Below are 23,587 nucleotides of genomic sequence, written 5' to 3' on the forward strand. Positions count from 1 at the left end.
AAATAAAAAAGCCCCCCCCCCCCCCCCCCTTGGCAGGGTCTTCCTAATTCTGTGTCCCAGTACTTGGCAGGTCTGCTATACAGACACGTCCTAGGTGCGTCCCTATAACCACATTCAGCGGTTAACGTCTCTCCGACGAACGGAATGTAGGGTGCGGGGAGCTTACGACGAATATCAGTATCCTCGACACTCGAGCGTATCTCACCACGTGCGTCCTTGGTAGTTGTTCCTTCTGATCTGGGAAGACCCGCCGAAGACGCTCCGAAGTGCGAGGACGTGGTTCTCATGCAGTGATTGATCTAATAGCGGCAGGTACTCCGGGCACATCCCAGTCCCCTCTGATCCGTACGCCGTTGACGCGGCAGACGGGTGTCCACAAGCCCGGGTTCGTTGAAGGTCGACGGAGTGACACTGACCTGTCCCGGCCACTTTCTGCACCGCCTATTACGAAACGACTGGCTCCTAAACTGTAAGAGAAAACGTGACTTCATTCTGCGTTCATGGCAAACTATCGGTCTTGCCGGTCCCTCGCGAGCTCTGTGCCCTCGGCTTTCTCTTCTTCCCTCCTGGTGTCGCGCATTATAGTTGCTCCGTTCCAGTTCACTTTTTCAATACCCCTCGTCAGCGGCACGACCTGAGCCACAAAGACGGTCGCTCGCCGAGGTAAAAACTCAGCGGCTCTCGACGCATTGCAGTACTGAAGCAGGACTCAGGATGCCTCTAACATCGCCTCCAATCTCTTGTGCACAGGCGCACTCTTATTTTCTTGTGCAATTTGTCTTCTTATTTGCGTGGCGGGCATCTTTCTTGTTTTTCTTTTTTTTGCCTTTTTTCTTGCCATCCGGGACAGTGAATTCTTGTTCTACTCATGTAGCTATGGTTATAGTTTATGTGTTGGGAAATAGAAATGCAATGTAATATAGGATTGAGGATTCTTCTTTAAAACGTTAAACGCTATGAGTGATGGCCAAAGTCGGAGACTTTGTATGTGAGACTCTTGTACGGCAGCCGTTGGTTCACGCTCATTTCTTTTGTCTTCAAAACTATGGAATAGGTTTCGTAAAGTTGAGAGCTGTGTCACAAATGAGCGCTTAAGAAAGCGCGCACCTGCGAATGCTAGCAACGGTGACAATACAAGGCGCAGTTATGATCCGCCAGAATCAACGGTAAAGAAAAAAAAAACATGCCCTCACCTCCTGAAGGGCATCGTGAGGAAATGCGCAGGCATTTCTTGCTCTGAGAGAGGGCATCGTTGCCGTCAGGCAATCGCCTTTACCGACTTCTGTAAACGCTTCGAGGAGTATTGTGAAAAGTCCGAAAACAAAAGTAGCTAGATGGTTCTGTAAAAATAGCTTAAATAGCTAAAAAATGCAGCAAGCAACTAAAAATTGCTAATTATTTTTTCCAGCATTTTGAAAACAATTTTAACCACGTTCGTCACACACAACCAATTTATTTGTGGCCTTGTCATCTCAAAAATAAGAGACGGCTGTCCCATAAGGTTATCTTGCTGGCAGAACATGATTTAGCAACAAAACAAAGTACGCCTGTTTTAACCCCTATAATTAGTGCAGACTTTTTTTGACGCACTCGGAAAATACAAGCTGACAATGCATGTAGATATGTAAAAGAAAATAAACTCTGTTTTTAGCGAATTGGAAAACCACAAAAAAAAAACCAAGGGAAATAAAAATTCCCTCGGCGAGCGGAGTTCTTAATTAAAATAAGCAGGTACCCAGAAGCTTAACACGACGAACTTCAAAAAACTTCTTTGTGAGTTTGTGGTCAAAATACGAAAGAAGCAAGTTGCCCCGCCGCGGTGGTCTAGTGGCTAAGGTACTCGGCTGCTGACCCGCATGTCGCGGGTTCAAATCCCGGCTGCGGCGGCTGCATTTCCGATGGAGGCGGAAATGTTGTAGGCCCGTGTGCTCAGTTTGGGTGCACGTTAAAGAACCCAAGGTGGTCGAAATTTCCGGAGCCCTCAACTACGGCGTCTCTCATAATCATATCGTGGTTTTGGGACGTTAAACACCATATATCAATCAAATCAAAGAAACCCGTTGAAATCAGTGACGTCATCGTCGGAGATAACAGTCAGAAATTTAAAAGGGAGGCTTTTGACAGATTTTTATATTTATTAACCTTGGGCGATATTATTAGCAACTGAGTTTTCAGGTTCTAATGTATCTGTCTAAACAAATATATTGTTCATAATGCCACGTTCCATTTCTCAAGTTTTGTTATCACCCCAATACACTACACAATTCCCAGCGCAAACCGCGCCTGCAGTTTTCGAGAAGCTTCAGGACTGTAGTAGATCCTTTCGATAAGATCAAGCCCACTCCGCGAACTGTAAATATTATTCTGGAACCTACGTCGCCGGTGGCGATAACGCTAGAACATTCGATGGCAAAAGTGTAAATGCCGACGCACTTCGCCACTTGTCAGTTGTTGATCGACTGCCAACCCTCCGTTCGCCGCTATCAGTCCAAGACTGCTACTGTAGTCCGACTTTCCGTTTGCTGGGCACAGGTTCGCCCAAATAAATAATTTATTATTCGACTCACAGCGTGCTCCATTTGTCCACGTCACGACCCCGTGACATCTGGTGGAGGTGCTGTTTCTTTCATGTACCGGACGCCTCAGTCAAGCCGTGAACCTAGCCTACGCCGGGAAGACACCGACGCCAGCAACGAGCAGCGAGTTAGCCGCAAGCAACAAGGTCTGCCACCGGAGTACGGGCTTTTACTGGACAAGGCTCAGAAAACCAAGACGTTGACATCGACCACGGCGACGATGTCAACGCCGGTTCCAACTGCACCACTCCTGTTCCTGCAACCCAAAGAGCCGCCAACTTTCCACGGTTCGCCACTGGAAGACCCGGAAAGCTGGATCACAAGGTTCGACCACGTCGCCGCCTTCAATGACTGGACAGACGATGACACGCTCCGGCGTGTGTATTTCGCCTTAGAAGATGCTGCTCGGACCTGGTTCGAGAATGAAGAGCGAAGCCTTACAACGTGGGACGTTTTTCGCGCCAGGTTCCTCACCAGTTTCGCAAGTGTGGGGCGCAAGGAGAAGGCCGCATCTCTCCTCGAAACCCGGATGCAGACGCCTAGTGCAAACGTGGCGCTATTCACGGAAGATATGATTAAACTCTTCCGCCACGCTGACTCCGACATGTCTGAGGAGAAGAATGTCCGTCTGCTCATGCGAGGAGTAAAGCAGGAACTCTTCGCCGGCCTGATCAGAAACCCGCCAAAGACGTTCGCCGAATTCGTTTCAGAAGCATCTACGATAGAGAAGACGCTCGAGATGCGCACACGGCAATATAACAGTAGCTTCTCGTCTACAAGCTACGCTGGCATTCAAGCGCTAGGAACCACTGACTTGCGTGAGACGATCCGAGCGATCGTGCAAGAGGAGGTGCGAAAATTACTTCCTTCAGTGCAGCGTCACGTGGATTTCATCGCGGACGTCATACGCCAGGAGATCCAGCAATCGCTGCGCGTTCCTAAGCCTCTAGAGCCGCAGCTGCAAGTCATGAGCTATGCTGATGCAGCCCGCTGCCACGCCCTTCCTCCACGCGCACGCGAAAATGCCGCCCCATCGCACTTCCGTCGCCAGACGCAACCGCAATATTTAGTCTCACTTTAGCTTAGCCTTTCAGCTATATATCCTCCGGAACCGGTGTTCCGAGCCAAAATAGGTCCAACATGCTATCAGATATTTGAACATATGTCAATGAAATCGCGCGGCTGCAGATCAGAAAACATAATGACAATTGATAAACAAAACGTATATTAGAGATTTTAGCGTCCCTCTGAATGTACAATGAATCACATTGGCGAATAAAAAATCATGGGCTATATTTATTAACAGGAAGCCATATAACATACGGTAAACAGTAATGATGAAAGCCTGTTTTCCAGCTTGAGAAGTGTAAACAAATTGCAGTACAAGTGTAAAGCCATGTAAACAGGAATCAGTCCAGTGGAACACATAAATCTTGGATGATATGTGCAAGTTGCAGGACATCCTCTTCTGCTGTTGCAAAGGATGTCATCGTACTGATTTTCGCAGCCACGTCAGCTGCCAGGCTATAATCGCGGCTCTTTTTTGTGTGTCTCTGAAGGCCATATTGCATTTTCAGTAACGCTTTCAGAGTGTCAATGTCCAGTCCGAATTGCGACGCCTGCACTTCACATTGCCCCTGTCGCTAAAGCACTGTTCAATATCAGCATTCGAGAAGGGCGCGGCAGCACTGTCATGGCGAGCATGGCGAGCTCGGTGAATAGGTTCTCGCCTTGCGCATACTTCTAAGAACCTACTTCCTGCCAAGATCTATCGGTTCTGTTTGTACAGCACCATTTTACGTGCCGCGAGATTTTCCATTGCGTTTCGCAAGCGAACACGGCTTCCACAGGGAGGAACTGCGATGCCGATTCCATAATTGGCTCTTGTATTAGCTTCAGTGCGTGCTCTACAGAAAGAAGAGAAGTCTTACTCAAGCACTGATTGTTTTCGCGAAGCCGTTAACCCAGCTGCTTAAATAGTTCTCCGATGAAACGTGGACAGCGAAGGCGTAGCTCTTTTTCATCGTCACGTGGTGCGCATGCGTCTCGGAGTGCTGTTTCAAACTAGTGACCAAAGTACGAATTAGGATCAAGATGCTCGTTGATAATGACTGTTAACACGTCGTATACTGGAAAGTCGGTAGAGATACTTTGTTGGCTGTCGACTTCACAAGCTTCATCAGATTTTCGAACAATTTCTTCGGGTCTAGGTTTTCCGCTTGATATGATTTGTTGATACGCTGCACTTCAGTTGAAACCCAGTCCAGCAGGGGTACATAGTATTTTTGGGGGGGTCACTGTACATTTCTTAGAGCATCGTTGACGTGTAGCAATTTTCGTTTTCCCGGGCATTTTCAAGAACTTCCTTCAGTTTGGTCCACTGTGCGAGTATTCTGTTAACTGCCGCATATATTGACAAGCAGCGTGCCTCACTGGCTAGCGGTATGGTAAGCGGAGCCTCTCCGTCGTTTAGTTCCTTGTATAAGCTTCGATACGCCCAGTTTTCTTGTCGAGGAGTGAGCAAACCATCGGTATTACTCCCTCACGAGAAATTTTGTTTCTTGGCAAGGTAACCGACGCATGTGAAACAAACAAGTTGACTGGATTGACAAACATATCGCACCATAAAGATGAGGAATTTCATTTCTCAGACGTGTATAGACTCCACTATTGACACCAGTCATGACGTTCGCATAGTATACTGCTATGCCAACATGTTTTTTTTTTGCGTTCAGACCCTTGCACCGCAATCTTTCCAAAAGCGCTGAGGCGATGTTTTCAGCGTCGCACTTTTCAAGCTCTTGCAGGGTACAAAAACTTGAAAAAACCTCACCGTTTGACTGGGAAAACACCTGATGGCGATGCCAAGGACCTTTAGGACACTGATATCGGTTGACTCGTCAAACAGAACGCTGTAATTTTGCTGGTCAATACCGTCCCGCAACAATTTTTCGAAGTGCTCTCCAAGGACGTTCTTCATTATATTAGTGCACTTTGTGCCGTGAATCTTGATCTTAGAGGCAACCTGGCTATCTTAAAAAATCCGCTTGCAAACTTCTCTGAGGTGACACATGGACATCAGGGCACAGTGCTCAGCGACAAAAAGTGCAAAGGTTGCTTCAGTCTGCTGTACAGGGTTAGCCATTACAGAAGGCATGGCATCGGATATAGTGCGCTGGTGTAGTCCCTTCCTTTGCACACAACCACGTGTTTTGCAGACGTAGTATGCTTCTAAATGCTGGCCTTTGTTTGCCTCGACAGAACATTGCAAAATTTGCAAAAAGGCCATGAAGGGGTTCTGTGGCATTGCCATTAGCCACTCCTTGTACTCTACCTCTGTAAGCCAGCAGTGTCATAAGTGTTGTTTGTACAGTTTGCTCTTGTCTGTCAAGTTGTACGAGTTTCTATAACACAACCTTTAAAGGGTATGCACGCCGCATACTCACAAAAAAATGTTGAGTGTCACGAAAAAGTGCTTGACTCTGCGCGCGCCACCACTTGCAGAAGACGGCATAAAACCCCAGCGACTAATTTCCCCAGTGCAGCGAAAAATCAACCATCAAAGCCGCGAGGCAGCGCCAAGCGCCGATCAGTCGTATGCGAACAGTCAGCAGAGATACCCCCTCGCCCTTGAAGCGCCTTCGCGTCACGATTTTAGAGAACCACCGAACGATCACAAGAGCAAACATCACGTGACGCCGAGAAATCCAGCCATGGTTGGAAGGTGCCAGGAGGAGACTTGGAGGTCACAATCGCATGAAAACACTTCATGAACAAAATCTCAAAACTTCCAGATAGAAGCGAGATTTGAAAATGTCATGTATAGCATACTGTTATCTGGTGTTAGAGTGTTCATAGGACATGCATGTATAGTTTCGGTCTCCAAACACAAAGGAGCAAGGGCACCCTTAACTCGAAATGACCGCTACACCGACGCGGTCGACAGCGCCGAGGCCAAGTGGCTGAGGCGCACACATCTAGGCATATGTCACAATGGTGCAACTAGAAATTGTCATTACAATGCAGCTAGACCTAACTGAAATAGCCACATTTGGAGCTAGATTCTGACTAAATACCTACAATAGCTACTCGTAGCTAAACAAAAATTTTGATTAGCTAGATGAGTCTAAAACTAGCTAGATATGTGGCTCCAAAATAGCTAAATGAGCAACACTGGCCTTTAGAGATGCCCAGCCAGCGAACGGCCGAGAGTGAGGAGCGAGGGAACGGGAGAGTGGGGGGTCAGCGTTTTCGACTCAGCGCTGATGGCTCACAGCGGTGTCACCACGACCACATATTCCCCGATGTACTTGATAGGTGCCCAGCCAGTGAACGGCCGTCAGTGAGGTTCGAGTGGATGGTAGAGTGGGGCGCGGGGAGGAGATAGAGCGAATGGGGACAAAAGGAGTGACGAACTGCATCTACCCTCTCCAACACTCTCGCACACCACATGCTCCAGTTGCCAGATGTTGAGGATAAACGCGTGCACCCGCAGTTGTTGCAATGAGAGATGGAGTGAGAGCGGAGAGATAACACCTGCGGGTGCGTGGGCTTTGCCGCCAGATCCCTGCCATAGCCCGACTAAGATACGTTCGCATTTAAAACAAACATCAATGGAATCCACGAACGCGCTGCGTATTCCCTTTGAAAGCATTGTCGGTAAACTGATAACCTTCTCGTACCTATCGCCGAGCGGAACCCAGAAACCTAGAGAAGGAAAGCGTGAGTCACTCCCTTGTTGCGCCACATGTCGCAGAGAGTTGTTGAAGTCTCACCCCTTGCGCAGCTTTGCTGTGCAGCACGCCGACGAAGCTACTCGAAATCAGGGTGGACGTATACAAGGGAGCAGCGGATAACAGTGATCAGCAGATGTAGAGAGTTTTTCCGCCGTCGGGCAAACGCTAATGGCTTCAGTTACTAAGCAGGAGATAAAGAGGTTTCCCACCTGCGGGCGAAGGCTTGCGCTACAAGCAGAAGACAGGTGTGTGTTTACCGCCAATGCGTGAACACTCTGCAGTCGCAGCGCATGAGTGGCCGACGTGTTACCGATAAAGAAGTTTTCTTGTTGGAGTGCGGACATTTGACGAAGTGAGGTACCCGAAAGGAGACATCGGGAGCAACGGAACGGCAATCAGCGTTGGACTTCGAGTAAGGGGCTTCACGAAGAAATCATTCAAAAGTTTTTCTAAGAGCTTCGAACCTAATAAGTTTCATGAACTTTTTCAGTCTTTAATTCTCTTGATTAGTGCCTGAAATTGCAATGTAGCACATGTTGTTGTTTGTGCCCCTTGTTCTGTCTATATATTGCTGTGTGTGTACCCGTCGTTTGCAGTACCTTGTGATTGGAGACGTATTGTATTGAATTATTGCCGAGTGTGCATATTGGTGTGTTGTTTGATCTGCCGCATTTCAGAATATATTTTTGTTTTGTTATCCACTCTCGGCTCTTACTCGTTCTTTGGACTACAGCCGGAATTCAATGGCTTCCAAATATGGCCAAATTTAAATTGTCTGTGCTTTCGTGGTGCAGTTCGCAGGGCTGATACGTCGGCCCTTGTCATTAGCCCGGGGATCTTCTCCCTAATTTACGGGTTCAGGGAATGCTAAATGTATTGAAAATTGTTCACTGACTACTTTACAAGAGAATAGACCTATTGTTCTAATATATCTTCACTGTGGAGTTTAATTTTTTCTAGATAATTGGTGGCATACACATGCAATTTTTAAACATCCACTGCCGAGAGGACATCTGAAAATCAGGCACCTGACATCTTTTTGGAGCGATTTGAAATTGTGCGAGTGTGCGAGTTAATTATTGCGATGAAAGAAAAGAGCGTCAAAATGCTTTTATGCTTCGAATATTTTTCATGGCATATGTATACTTACTTTGCAGCCATCAAAGAGCGCTGTGAATGTGAATGCCGGGTTGACGTCCCCTTCTGGAGCACGCAGTTCCAGGTCATTGTGTGCCATGAGACGGATAGAACGGCGGTGCGTCTGCTTGATTGAATCCAGGAAGGCCACGGAATTTCGGCAGTGGTACGTGATGTTTTGTACTGCCCTTGAACTCAACAATTGTAGGAACGTCAGCTGTATGCGGTCAATCTTGTACCGTATCTGCCAAAAGAAAAAGTAAAAAATGCATTTAGCGATTGTTGCATTTTTCAACTGTATAAAAACTTTAATGCCAAATTTATTAAATCTTGACAGTTCTCCAAACTTATCCGAAATATGGATGCTATTTGTTTCAATTCATTGAATTCATTCAGCTTTTTTTTAAATACAATATTACCTAGTGAAGTATTACATTCGGACGTCCTGTAGTTTAGGAAATGACGGGGTACCTCCTAATACTAAAACATATGTATGTTAGGTGTCGTGGGCAATGTGAGAAAAATACATGTGCTTATTTTGGAAGAAAGCTATAAAAGCTACTCAAAAAATCTAAGCAAGAGATGAAGGATTGATTGATATGTGGGGTTTAACGTCCCAAAACCACTCTATGATTATGAGAGACGCCGTAGTGGAGGGCTCTGGAAATTTAGACCGCCTGGGGTTCTTTAACGTGCACCCAAATCTGAGCACACAGGCCTACAACATTTCCGCCTCCATCGGAAATGCAGCCGCCGCAGCCGGGATTCCAACCCGCGCCTTGCGGGTCAGCAGCCGAGTACCTTAGCCACTAGACCACCACGGTGGGGCAAGAGATGAAGGAAAAAGAAAGCAAGAAACAATAAAAATCTGGCATGGTAAATAAATTTATGAACTGTACCAGAAGCTAAAAAACCAAAACACAAATTTATACTGACAATCCTCATGACACAGACATCACAAATTCATCAAAGCAAAGTGAACACATTAGAATTTACCAGAAGAGCCGTATATAAAAGATTGAATACGAAACATTATGAAACAATTGCTGCTACGAAAACAAAAGAAGAATAATTCATGAAAAGAAATGAAGTATTCGATGATATTGATAAAAAATCAGGCATGCGCGATATTAAAAAACAAAGAAACCGTAATAAAAAAGAAATAAAATTGGAATATCCCGAAGTTAGCTAGCCAGCTCACGCAATTCTTCGAGACACTAGATTTTGTAAATTCTTTGAAATGGTTGTAGATGTGACGCTGATTTAATTTCTTATGGTATCAAATTCCAAACGGATATCCCAGAAAAAAATTTTCGACAGATCCCACGTACCTGGGAACCGACGTTATGCGAAGCATGCGGAGGGAAGGTGACTGGGTTGCAATTTTTTTATTGAGCGACACGTCATAAAATGACGTAATATATGTACAAATGGTACACTTATAGACATATGTTAAAAGTTGCAGATGTTTACATAATCAATTGTTTGCACTTTCGCAACGATGCCAACTAGAACATGCGTATTAGCAGCACCAGAAGCTGATATGAAGCGCTGATGCTCGCCAGGATGCTAGCCGTGGACGCTGCTACATAAATCAACTTGAGCGCATGGCAACTAACCACAATTGACTTTAACAAGGCGGGACGGTTGTATCAGAAGAGTACATATGTAATGATTATTAAATTGGGTAGGCAGCACTGCAACCACTATTGACGTTTCACGAAGATTAGCGTGCATTTAAAAGAGGATCCGAGACATGGCCTAGCTTTGTCGTAAGATGCTTCACTGCCATGCACAAGGCTTGGGTTCAATTCCAGCTTGGACCCTGGCATTTATTCTTTGCATTCGTCGGCCGATGATGCAGCCCACTCAGCCCATGAAGAAACCCGTGTAGTCCCGATTCCTCTATCAAGGAATGATGCAGCAAGACAACTTTACCTGCTGGCTCGAGATCTCACACGCACGTTCTGGTCGTCTACCAGCTTCCAAAGGTGTCAATTTTATGAAATGGATCCTTCGCTCAAGCTAAAGCTACCATCACAACTTTCCCGCTCCGATGCGACACTGTTATGCCACCTTTGGTTGGGTGTTGCATTCACAAAGGTGTACTCCTTTCGCATTGGTATGGCAGACGCTCCTACATGCGACTACTGCGGAGATGAAGAGACCATCGAACACGTCCTGTGCAGCTGCGCTTGCTACGACACACAGCGATGCCAGCTACGGATGGTTTTGAATCGACTTGACCCCGGACCATTTTGTGTGCAGAAGATACTAGGACCTTGGGCATCTGCCTCAGTTGCGCAGAAAGCAACTAAAGCACTGCTACTTTACCTTAAGTCAACAAACCTGAGCGACCGCCTGTAAACTGTGTGTGCTCCCCAAGTGTGCTCGTGATTGGGTGTACCTTCTCATCTTTCTGCAACCTCTTTTCTCCCCTTTATCCCTTCCCCAGTGCAGGGTAGCAAACCGGATGTGCGTCTGGTTAACCTCCCTGCCTTTCCTTGTATCTTTATCTCTCTCTCTCGTCGGCTCGATGCTACCAATGTTGGGTATTTCTTAACGCTCGCGCGTTAAAATGGCCCTTGTGTGTTTTCGTCGTTCCTTAGTATACATACGAAGTGTCAACCACCTGTGGCACATTACCGCATAGCAGCGGCACATACCCACCCGTGGGTATGTTCCACTGTCTGGCGGTAAGTGTTAGGCGATGTACGCGACGGGATTGTGACATTATTATTGTCTTGACTAGCGCGTCATTTTCGTCAAACCATCTAACCCTCCAATGCAATTTTTCGTTCATGCCAAGTTAAAGGTTTGCCCACGAGATCACCCAAACGTAAGCGGCTAGGTAGATAGATAGATAGATAGATAGATAGATAGATAGATAGATAGATACTCTCAAAGGCGCTGAAGTTCGCTAAAAATGCTTGGCATTTATTAAGGGCTATTAGTTTTCCCTAGTTTTCCCGAGCGACGGGAAAAGTAGATTGCCGTTAAAAGAGAACCTTGTGATGTTACTGTTTTACAAGAAATTTATTTACTAGAAATTCAATTGAGTAAGCCGGAATGGAGGTGTCACATCGCTTTAGCCCAAAAATAAAGATATTGTTTGTTTAAATAGCTCTGTTTGTGACAAGCTTTCTAGGTTTTGTTATAGTGGTTTACAGGGCGTAAAGCCATTACTGATGTTCATCTGTCCTACAGCTTGGTTTTGGAGGCATTGAAAATAATCGAGGTAAAAAAATTAGGTTTTAGCCATAGATGATACACAGTAAGATGTCTATGATTGTAAGAAGGGTAAAGCGAACGAATAATGAACGTTTCGACATAGTTATGTGTTTTCACGATCAAATGCGTGCCGAAAGAAATTTTATGCATTTGTGAATGAAAATTTAAAAAATTAGGTGCTCATCTAATGTCACACCCAGAACCCTGGCACTGTTAGTACCGGGTATGACATTGTCCACCATCGTGAGCACCACGGGTGGCCCTTTTAGTAATGGAGAATCACAAACGTAGTTTTAGTGGGGTTGATGTGCAGGCAGTTACCACTGCACCAATCAATGACATTTTCAAGTGATTATTTTGCTTTTTTAAAAGTACGGGGATGATTTTATGAGATGAATATATTGATATATAACAAGCAGTCAGTGTGGCGAAGTGTCAGGGGCAAATCATTCAGGAATTTTAAATAGAGCAGTGAGCCTGAAATTGATCCTTGGTGCACTACTATTCTAGTAATCTTGGAAGAGGTAATTTTACCGTCGATTTCTACAACTTGCGACCTGTTTTTAGCTAGATCTTGATACGGCGCAAAGCTGGACCTGTGATGCCATAAGATGTGAGCTCGTGAAAAAGAATAGAGTGTATAATTGTGCCAAAACTTTAGTAAGATCAACAAAGACTGCAGCAAATAGTGAACCTTCGTCAATGGCTTGTTTGATTTTGTCCGTGAAACTAATGAGCACCAATTCAAATGAGAAACCTGGACGAATACGAAGCTGATGAGGAGAGAGCAAGTCAATTTTTATTTTCAAGTATAACATCAGGCATCTGTAAAAAATCTTCTCGATTACTAAAAAATGAAAAAAAAATGCAAATCGAATGGTAATGTTCATACATTCACGATCGCCTTTCTTGAAAACGAGAGATATCTTGCCGTTTTGTAAGAAGATTGTAAAAGTACCATTCTTGAATATTTTGTTTTTAATGTCAGCAAGAGCAGGAAAAACACTGTCGTGTATAAGCTCAAGTCGTCAAGGGTGAACCTAATCTGAACCAGCTCCAGCTGTTTTTAACGATGATATGACAGAGTGATATTCAGCGCTAGAAGTAAGATATAAGTAAAATAAATGTGGAAAGCGCAATGAGCGGAAAAGTAATAGTCTGTGTTCAATGATTTTAACTGCTGCAAAAAGGGCAACTAAAGCATTGACAATGTCAATTGGCTCAGCAAATGTGCTGGATGCAGTATTATTTTTGTTAAATTCGCATTAGAACCAGTTTTGTTTAGAAGATATTTTGTAAGCTACCAGGTCTGTTTAGTATGAGGTCTGTGAAACAATATGCGTTTTTGAAAATAGTCACGTTTAGCACGTTTCGAAATGGCAACAAGTGCATTCGAATATTTTTTGTAGAAAATTTGTAGCACTGAGCTAAATAGTTTGCACTTGAGCTTCTCATGCATTTTATCTTTTCTTGAAATTGAGCGCAATGGGACGTTAGTGATTCATGGGTTTCTCCCTCTCACAACAAATACGTACATGCGATGTGCTCTGTGTTATGCAGTTTGTTATTAGAGGAGAAAATGAGTCGTAGGCTTGCTTAGGAGATTCAATTGTGTGATATCAGATTGTTATAGTTTGTTAATCAATGGAACGTATGTTTCTGCGTTAAACACCGCTTTCTTGAGTTGTTTATGATTTGTGAAACCGGCCATGAAAGCGAATCCTATTCTGACAAAAAAACATAATAATGGTCGCTGAACTGAAAGTCTACCCCAAGCGCAAAGGCACTCGTTTTCAAACTGGAACAAATGTAACCACTCCTTGCATTTGTAAGTGATGAATCGCACCTAGTAGGCGCTGTGAATAACGATAAAGAGCCAAAGTTTTGAAAAACGTGCACATAGTTCAAACATGAATAACTGTTAAGGTCAGATATCTTACTGTTATTGTCACCGCATTTAATGACGTTTTTGTTTTGAGATTTGATTATTTGATATGTAGGTTTAACGTCCCAAAACCACCAAAAGATTATGAGAGACGCTGTAGCGGAGGGCTCCGGAAATTTTCACCACCTAGGGTTTTTTAACATGCTCCGAAATCTGAGCACATGGCTCTACCACATTTTGCTTTCATCGAAAATGCAGCCACCTCCACCGGGGTTTGATCCCGCAACCTGCGGGTCGGCTGCCGAGTACCTTAGCTACTAGACCATCACGGTGGGTTTTTGTTTTGTTTTGGTTTGTTTTCAGAGACGACATGACTTAGGAGAGATTCAAGTTGTTTGAGAAAATTAACAATTCATGAAGATGGAGAGTGGTAGAATACTGGAATGATAATGTTTTTTCATGCAGTGAAAAAACCAGCTCGGTCAAATTTAACCCCGACCAATTCACAATTTAAGTTAGTAACAGAATGATTGAGATGGCTTCTATATGATAGCGATGAATCAATAAAGACCACAGAACCACCAACACGGGTTGAACCACAACTGCAGCACTGAAAGGTGTTTTTTTTCATATGCCATACAGTTACCATCATTATTTGTTAACCATGAATCAGTGCCCCATGGCTGTGGGCTAGTGGCTAAGGTACCCGGTTGCTGACCCACGGGTCATGGGATTGAATCCCGGCTGCGGCGGCTGCATTTTTGACGGAGGCGAAAATGCTGTAGGCATTTGAACTCAGATATGGGAGCAAGTTATTGAAACACGGGCGGTCAAAATTTCCGGAGTTCTCTACTACTGTGTTTTCATAATCATGTGGTGAATTTGGGACGTTAAACCCCACATATCAATTAAACCATGTCTCAGAGAGGCATATGATTTAAAACGTGTGATCGGTTGCTGAAGGAAATGTTTGAGGTCATCATGTTGCATTTGAGGCTGCAGGCATTAAATTAAATAAAAGGTAAAGCTGGTGGTTTCTCCTTGATGAATGTTTTAGATTGATTATATATGACAAAACAGAGGAATCCATGGTGGTTCAAGATATCTTAGAGGCATATATTTATTAAAAGACAGACAGATGGCTTGCTTCGCGTATACGAAAGATGTGGCTGTCATCTTTTTTTTGTGGCTAACTCAGAAACCTGTCCATAGATGCTTTCATTTTTTCGATTTTTTAGTTCAGAAGCCTGAGCGAACAATGTCTTGCTTTGTGGGGTTAGGTGACCGTTAATAAACACACGTTTTTTTCGGCTCTTAGGGAAAGCCAATGACACCCATCATAATTCGGGCTTTTACGTAAATTATGACGGGTTCCACGAGAGTGCAAAATTACCGTAAAATACACACGATACAGACGAGAATTCGAAAATGTGGTAAACATTTTCAAGGTAGAAGAGACCGCCGTGCCGTGTCCTGGAACAATGCTTGGCTATTCGACGAAAGTGGCTGTTGTCGCGACTTAGTAGCGAGATAGCGTTGAATAGCTCATTTCGCGATAATTCTGGCATTGGTGTTGGCATCGGCGGTTGTGAGCGAAAAGACAGCTTGTGCGTAAAATAAACATTAACAAAGATGCACATGAAATAACATTCAGCTGGAGTTGGGATCCAAGCCGAGTCGTTTGCGTGACAAGCGAGTGTTATTTACGCAGCCACGCGTCTCCTTGTGAATATAGAGAAAATACATTTATCTTCTTGGAAATGAAGTAAAAGTAACTCATGCTTTACAAGCACACGCGTACTGAATACATGCCTTACAATACAGTATAGCTTATTGCAGTAATATTGCGAGGTACAAGCTACGTTCCTATCAGCCGGCAAAATATCCGATTGACTTCAAGGTTTAAAGCCGGTCTCCCACAACGAAAGAAACACAGGTTACCCACTATGCCATGAGTAATAAGTTTTCGGTTGTAGGCTGGCATTCGTTATGCCATCCTTCGTAATTCTCCAGAGAAGCGTGCTACCTGCTGCACGCTGCAAAAGATTTCGTGCAATTTTCTCGTGCAATGGCCCACGACGACAGAGAATTTCACCTGAAGCTTTTTTAATGCATTAGAGCATTCGACGAACCACTCGTAACTCATTTCGAAATGTGTGACGCCTGGCTGTTTTGTAAAACAATTTATTACTCATATTAACGAGATTCGTTTACCGACATCAAGCCTGCCTAAGGCCACTCTGCCACGAAGTTTCAGATCACCGGCGTCGCTCTGGATTAATGCAAGGCTAGAACGCTGGCGATCCCGGGTTCGATTCCCGTTGTGTCCTTAGTGTTTCTTATTTACTTAATTTTATTTTGGATATTTCCTGCGAATATGCTTATGGACACTTGAAACGGCCCCAGCGGACACCTACCACGCACGCAATCCTCTGTGTGATCTCGCAACAGTTTTCTCTGTGAAAGTTCTATAATCTAGCGTCGAACCTTCAAACTATGACTCCACAGCGCGCGGCGTGAAAGCGCTAAGCCATGAAGTGTGCGAGGTCCAGCTTGCTAACGGCGAGCCCTTTACCGTTGGAGGTTCTCAGAGCTCAGTTGCTTCAGCACTCCATCGTCATCAGTGGCGACTAGCAAAGGTAACTCTAGATGTAGCTTCACTTTACATCAATATTTCTTATAATGACGGAATAAATTTTTTATAATGACGGAATCAACGACTAAGATCAATTTATTGACATCCACATAAAATTAAAAGACGCATCACTACCTACAAACGTTTAAAAAGCGTACAAATGGGCAGCAATACCTTCCCTTTGACCATTGTTACCTTCGTCACTGCAAAACGAGCATACCGTACTTGCAGAACCACCAATTCGGAAGATTTTTTTTCATCTGCCCGAAACTTTGAAGCCGATGCAGGTATCTTGCGCAACGTACTTGCGAAGCAACACGATTCTTCATGTATAGCCAACGACACCACGCGTTAAGCAGCAAACCTAGATCACGAGAGCTACTTCTCTAGCAGGAAGAATTAAAAGAGAAAAGACGAAAATTGGCAGAACCCCTGTGAAGTGGGAATCAATGATATGCGAAGCACGAATTAGGATAGTTTATATGTGACTTGAAAATCAGCACAACGTTACGAGGCCAAGGTAAACAATGCTGTATATGACTTCCATGTCATGATTATCATGTTTGGAAGTATGATTTTCGTTTGTCGTCTATTCACATGACGTGCTAGAAAATTTGGTACATGTGGAGCTGGCAAAACGCCCGGAAGCACGCTATGGGCGTAGCGTGTCGTCATGTTTTACATGACACGCATGTCCTGATTATCACGTTTGAGCGTGTCATCTACGTTCATCGTCCGTTCGCGTCACGTGATACGCAATTCTGTATATATTAAGCTAGCGAAATGGTCTCAAGCGCATCATGAGCGTGGTATGCTGTAATATTCCTACATTAAACACATGTCATGATTATCTTGTTTGCACCAGCGATATACCTTCTTTATCAATTGACCTCCCGTAATACCAAATTCGGAATACGTGAAGCTAGCGAAATGGCCGTGAGTGCCTTATTAGCGTGGCATGTAGTCAAGTGGTTACATGACACGCATCTTTTGATTATTATGTTCTCACTATTCACATACCTTCGTGATCCATTCCTCTCCCGTAATACCAAATTTTGTATATGTGAAAGTAGCAAAACGGCCGCGAGCACATCATGAGCGTGGCATGTAGACATGTTCTAACACAACAGACATCTGATGACTTTCATGTTTGCATCAATCATATAACTTTGTCATGCATTTACGTCCCGTAATACCAAATTTGGTATATGTGAAGCTAGCAAAACGACCGTGAGCGCACCATGAGCGTGGCGCGTAGTCATGACCCAAGACTGCGCCCATTTTCTTAAGGCTGCGTTGCGGGAGTCTAGCAAGTTTGCAAACATTTCAAGCACCAAGTTCTTTAGGTGTACAAAAAGGACAGAATATTGCTCTTACTTTCAACTCATAAAGACAAAGCCTAATGATCCTCCAATAGTCAATATTGCAAAGATCTTTGCATGTTTGACTTTCCAAAATAAATCCCTTTAAATTAATCGCAGACTGTCTGCCCATTCAGTGTTTAAAAATTGTTGCTTCTATAATTGCCAATATTGCGAGGTCATTCAACAGAGTTCATTAGAAGGGTATAAAGGTGTGCTTGTGGACATCTCGCGACTATCTCCGTCATGCGTCCGGAAAAAATACTTGGAGGCTATTTCGTGCGCTCGTAGACCCAACATAGACCTGCACCGAAACTCGGAAACACTTACACAAGACACTTTATAGCTTTTAGGCGAATGAAACCGAGCTGGCACACAAATTAAGTGAGAAATAATTGTGCTCCACACAGGATCCCCGTGGATCAGCGTACTCGTACGCGGATGCGGAGAACGTGGAATAGGATCGCCCATTCCAGCTTTTTAAACTTCAAAAGGCCCTAGCCTAAATGAAACGTGGCACCGCTCCAGGTCGGGGAAAAATTGCTGTGAATATATTAGCTAACGTGCCCGAGCTGGCATATGAATCATTATTAGAATACTTCAACTCAGTTAGGTCAAAGGAAGTGCTACTCCCCATACAATGGAAGACCGCCTAGTCACATTTACGCTGAAACCTAGAAAAGCCATGAGCACCGACAACCTTTTCCCAGTTTCTCTTACATGATGTACGAATAAACTGAAGGAGACGATGGTGCGGGATCATTTGTGTGATTTCATGCATAATCAACGTACTTCTTTAGATTCGACGCACGGGTTTCCCCCATGCAGATACGTGGAAGGCATTCTGCTTCAACTCGATCGAGATATTCTTGATCCTGTCGAATGCCCTCACAACGACAATGTTGTACTCGCCTTGGACTTGAAGGGGGTGTTTGACAAAATAACTCATGAGGTAATTTTACACACACCTTACTGAAACCAGCTGTGACTTAAGAGCGTTCGAATACTATCGGCATTTTGAAACCGACAGACAATTCTACGTTCGCACACAGGACAAGGAACACGACCCTTCTCCTTTAGGAGCCCGAGATACACCACAACGTGCAGTGCTGTTTCATTTATTATTCAATCTGTCCCTGATGCACCTGTCGGCTCAGCTGGCTGATGTTTCCGGTATACAGCATGTGTCATATGCTAATAACATCACCATCTAGACCTTGCAGGGTGTACTCGGAGATATCGAGGCGAACCTGCAGCAAGCCGCGAGCATGGTCGACCACTATGCTCGCCAGTGTGGCCTTCATGCTCACCATCGAAATCAGAATGGATGCACAGACGCCCCTCAGCCAAGTGCACGGCCACATTGAACTCTCACCGGAGACAGGTTCAATCCCTGTACAAAAAGAAGTCAGGGTTTTGTGGCTCTTTCGCATTCAAAACACGTGGTCAGAGACCACATTGGCCAAACTACGGATGGTGGGCGACCAGGTGGGCAGCATGGTCTACCGGGTCTCCAATAAACGTGGGGGGCTTCGTTGCAGAAATTTCCTGCGGCTGGCACGTGCGTTTGTAACGAGTAGAATCATATATTTTAGCCCATACCTCCACCTGTGGAAGCAAGAAAAGGATTTACTTTAAGTCATCATTTGCGAAATTGCAAAGAGAGCGCTAGACCTCTCAGTGAACACCTCTAACCAGCACCTCCTAGGTCTGCGCATGGTGAGTACAGCAGCTTCGGGAGGCCCAGCTGTACACTCGACTTTCACAGACATTAGCGCGTCGTCGCTTATAAGCCCACCTACACATTCAACCCATTCAGACTACGGAAGATCACGTTCAACTCCCATTCGAGTGGAGATGCACCCTCCACGTGCATTCTCTCCAAACAATATGACATAAGAAAACCACAAAGACCGGCGCCTGGAGCAGGTGGAAGTCCTGGCAACTATTATGGATCAAACCCGGCGTCTTTGCGTGGACGCCTCCACCGACACCATTGGGGCTGATAAACGGCCGCTGTTTACACGAGAACCAAACACTTATTGGGCTCACGTTTCGAGCCCAGGACCTAATCCATGCGGAACAAGTCTCCATTGTATTGGCCGCTCGTCACTCCCGGTCACAAACTATCACCTTCGACTCTCGAGGGGCCAGTCGAAACATTGTTAATTGCAGTGTCACGTACCTGGCCTACCGCCCATCGCAACGTTCTGACTATCAGCGAATCCCTGCATCCCGCCGTATAGCCTAGGCGCCTACTCTCATGAGACTCGCAGGGAACGAGGCAGCCAATGCCACCATCCGCGCGCTCTCTCAACGGGCATTCCCACTCACCTCCCCCGATCAGGACCACTTTGAATTCAATCTTGTGTATTCTTTTCACGAAGCTGTGGACTGTTACCAATTCGAACACAGCCTTTATCCACGCTCATTCAAAGACCTAAGTAAAGTGAAGGAGCTGCTTTTACTGCAACTCATCACGAACACTATGCTGTGCCCAACAGCCCTCAAACGTTTCGATCCCCCTTTTTCGGGCAGCTGCTCACACTGTGGAGAGAAGACTTCGGACATCTACCACATGGTGGTGGCCTGCCCTTCCGACGCCGCTGCACTGCCAGTCCCCAAGCCTATACGGGAAGAGTGGCAGGCGACCCTGGTTGGCTGCTCTAGCCGTCAGGCCCAAAAGGCCTTGATTCGATAAGCCCAGGCAGCAGCCGACGCCAATGGGGTCTCATACTAGGGGCCCCCACCTACTGGTTTTGTGTTAAGTCCTCTTATGTGGCGGTTTGCTGCATAGCTACCTTGTTTTTTTTTATTGCGATAGAAAATATGTAGACACTCTCGGCAGAATTTTGCCGCTGGCGTCAGCGTCGACGTTGGCGTCGACATCACTCACCGTATATGTATACGTATCTCTATACATAAAAACACAAGAAAGAAAAAATTCTGAGAAAGATTTCTGCACGCGGAATCGAACGTGGAACCTCTGAGTCGTCAATGCAAGGCGTTCACCACAGAGCCACGGAGACGCACACCCTTGAACATTTCAGTGGCAAGCTATTTATATCTACCACTTACCGCTGGTGATCGGCATCTAAGGGGGAGGAGGAGCGGGGACTATCATGTTTTCAGATTTACCGGAATGATGGCGCGCAAATCACGCGGCGGCGCACGCTGTCATCTCTAATGCGTACTTTGCCCCGCAGAGAGGAGATGGTTGACGCTCGCTCGCACGCCCTTATCGCGCCGCGGGTAGGATCGTACGTTTGGCTTGCCTGTGGCATTCACCAGGATGTTTCTGTTGTTACCGGGTGCACAAAGGTCACTGCAATTGTTGCGCAGTCTCCACTTGCGAAAAGAGCACGCTTTTCAGACACAGCAAAGTAACAATTGAGACGCTTATTCACGTTCATTGGTACTTTTGAGCATGATTTGTGCAATATTTGCACGAGAAACGCCGGAACCACTTCAATTTCTTGACAATCTGCCCATGACTTTTTAATTTGTTGCTACTGCCTTCATTGCTTTGCCTTTGCAGCAAAGCTGTGACTTTTTTGTTTTCATAAATAGATGGTTTTATCACCTCCACAGTGTCGTTTCTCAGCTGTGGTCTACATTTTTTACGTGCAATAGCTTAAAAGTACGGTTCATACCTTCGAATGGCTGCACCCATAAGATTGATTACTTGTGTCTTATACGCAACCTATTATTCCGGTAGTTACATAACTTTTTTTTTCAACTAGCCATTTGACCATTTTTTAGTATTACCTTCATTTCTCTATATACTCACGTGAAATATGATTTTCGTAAGTACTTCACACTCCGGTTTATTTTCTATTTAACATGTATGAATTACGTGACTGATGCCAATGAGTAAAAGATGTCAATAAAAGTTGTATTGTGCAGTACATGTGTTTATGTTACATTTTTTTACCATGAAAATGTTTTATGCCGAGGTCCGCCACAGCTCCGATGACGCAATGTCGTCACAGGTATGACGTAAAATTTATGCTCAGATCGGAAAGAAAAAAAAAACAGCAGAAGAAGAAACCGGCTGGCCTGCACCCAACGCGCAGAACAGTTACAGCGAAAGATGAAAAAGAGGTCTTTCAGAGCTTTTTTTTCCCAAAGAATTAGTATAAGGTAACAATTAGCGGCGTGTTGTGTGTAGCTCAAATAATGCGGCTGATGCAGAGCGCGGAGCCAGTCCCCGACAAGTCAACTAACGAAGCTGATCGATTCCGCGAAGGCGAACGTGGGAGACCTGCGCATAGGAAATAAAGAACATTCCTTCGTTCACACGGCTGACAAGTGGAGCCGTTAAGGTCAACCCAGTTTGGAACTAGAAAGGGAAGGCTTACTCAGAAGAGCGTCTTGCAAGAAGCAGGCCAAACGGCGCCATCTGAGTTTGAGTCATTGTTGGCATGCACGCGTGCCATGACGCAGGGACGCGACCACTGGGCTGACCAAGACATAGTGGCGGCATGGACACGAGCTTATTTTTCCCCGCTATACGTCATTACCGATATGTGTAGGATGACGGGGGGCCTTGCTGTCGCATGCGCACCTGGTCAGCTCGTAGGGCCCGACGCTGTAATCTCCACGCTTACGGAGTCTTCTACGAAGCGACGTTAATGAAAGTTGATGGAGCCTGAGCGTGAGAACGGCTGCCGACAGAGGTTGGTCAATACACGGCCTGGTATGGGAGACTTTGGGAGCACCTATCCCTCCCGTGTTGTATTTCGTAACGTGATTTTTACCAATGCACTGCTTGTTGTGAAAGTGTTTTGCGATTGGTTTTGACGATGCGAGCCCACACATGTGAGTGGCTTGTGTGGAGACCCTTTGTTGAACCGAGGATTGAGAAGAGGATGCTTGAATCTGAAATAGAGAGCGGAGGTTCGGGCTTGGACTCTGGCAGAGGCCTGAGGCTGCAATAAAGCATCTCTTCACCGGACTACGGCTCTTCTTTCGCGCTGCCACCGTGCACTCGAGTCATCGAGGGGACACATTCCGAACCTCAAACATGTTACTTCCTTCGCTAGCGTAGAAGCTAGTCGAGGAGAAGAAAGTTAACTCGAAGCTTTTGGGTAATGAATTGAATGTTCAGCATTAGGACGAGTACACGAACGAGAAAAAACACGACAAGTGCTGCTTGTGTCTTTTCTTGGTCGTGAATTTGTCCTAACGCTGCCCCATTCAATTTAGTATGAACCCTAATGAACTAGCCCACCTTTCTATTATTTTAGTTGGGTAACCCCTCCAAGTAAACTTGCAGGGGGCCCACTATGCCTTGAGTAATAGTTTTTCGGTTGTTGGCAGGCATTCGCTATGTTATCTTTCGTAACTCTTCGGAGAAGCGTGCTACCCGCTGCATGCTCCAAGGTATTTTGTGCAATTTTCTCGTGCAATGGCCCACGACGACAGACAGTTTCACCTGAAGCTTTCTTTAATGCGTTGGAGCATTAGACGAATCAGTCGTAACTCAATTCACAATGTGTGATGCCTGGCTGTTTTGTAAAACAATTTAATACTCATATTAACGAGATTCGTCTCCCGTCATCAAGCCTGCCTAAGGCCAGTCAGCAATGATTGACAGCTGTTGTCGGTGCCGTTGCTGCGTGGACACTTGGAAAACAGTATATGCTGCCCCAAATTTTTGTTCATGGTCACCATCAAAAACCCTTGTTCTTGCGTATACTACACACACCTGCGCACAAACTACTCGACCACACACAAACCATAACACACACATGCGCGCACACACACACACGTGTACGCGTGGACGTTACGATGTGTGTTCTCAGCAGATTCAAGCCCCTCGAGTTGCACAAATCACAAACATATACGCATGCAGATTGTAATACAAAATGTCACATAAACACACACAACACCTCTTAAAGAAATTTCTGCGCAACTAAAGCAACTAGGGTTTTGCCTCCAACTCACAGAGGTACACGCACACCACTTCACCAAGCACACGCACTAAAAAAAACGACTCACGGACGCACAATTGGAATAGCTAA

General features: G+C 45.2%; 1 protein-coding gene across 1 annotated transcript in view; it reads right to left on the bottom strand.

Moving 5' to 3' along the window:
* Nucleotides 1–23,587, bottom strand: part of LOC119172983 (uncharacterized) — a 1,299,788-nt gene that overhangs the window by 27,034 nt on the left and 1,249,167 nt on the right. The window contains exon 43 of the mRNA XM_075893951.1: nt 8,463–8,693. Coding sequence (XP_075750066.1) covers nt 8,463–8,693 — 231 coding nt within the window. The remainder of the gene's footprint in view (nt 1–8,462; nt 8,694–23,587) is intronic.

Source organism: Rhipicephalus microplus, chromosome 4, assembly GCF_043290135.1.
Source record: "Rhipicephalus microplus isolate Deutch F79 chromosome 4, USDA_Rmic, whole genome shotgun sequence".
Taxonomy (NCBI): domain Eukaryota; kingdom Metazoa; phylum Arthropoda; class Arachnida; order Ixodida; family Ixodidae; genus Rhipicephalus; species Rhipicephalus microplus.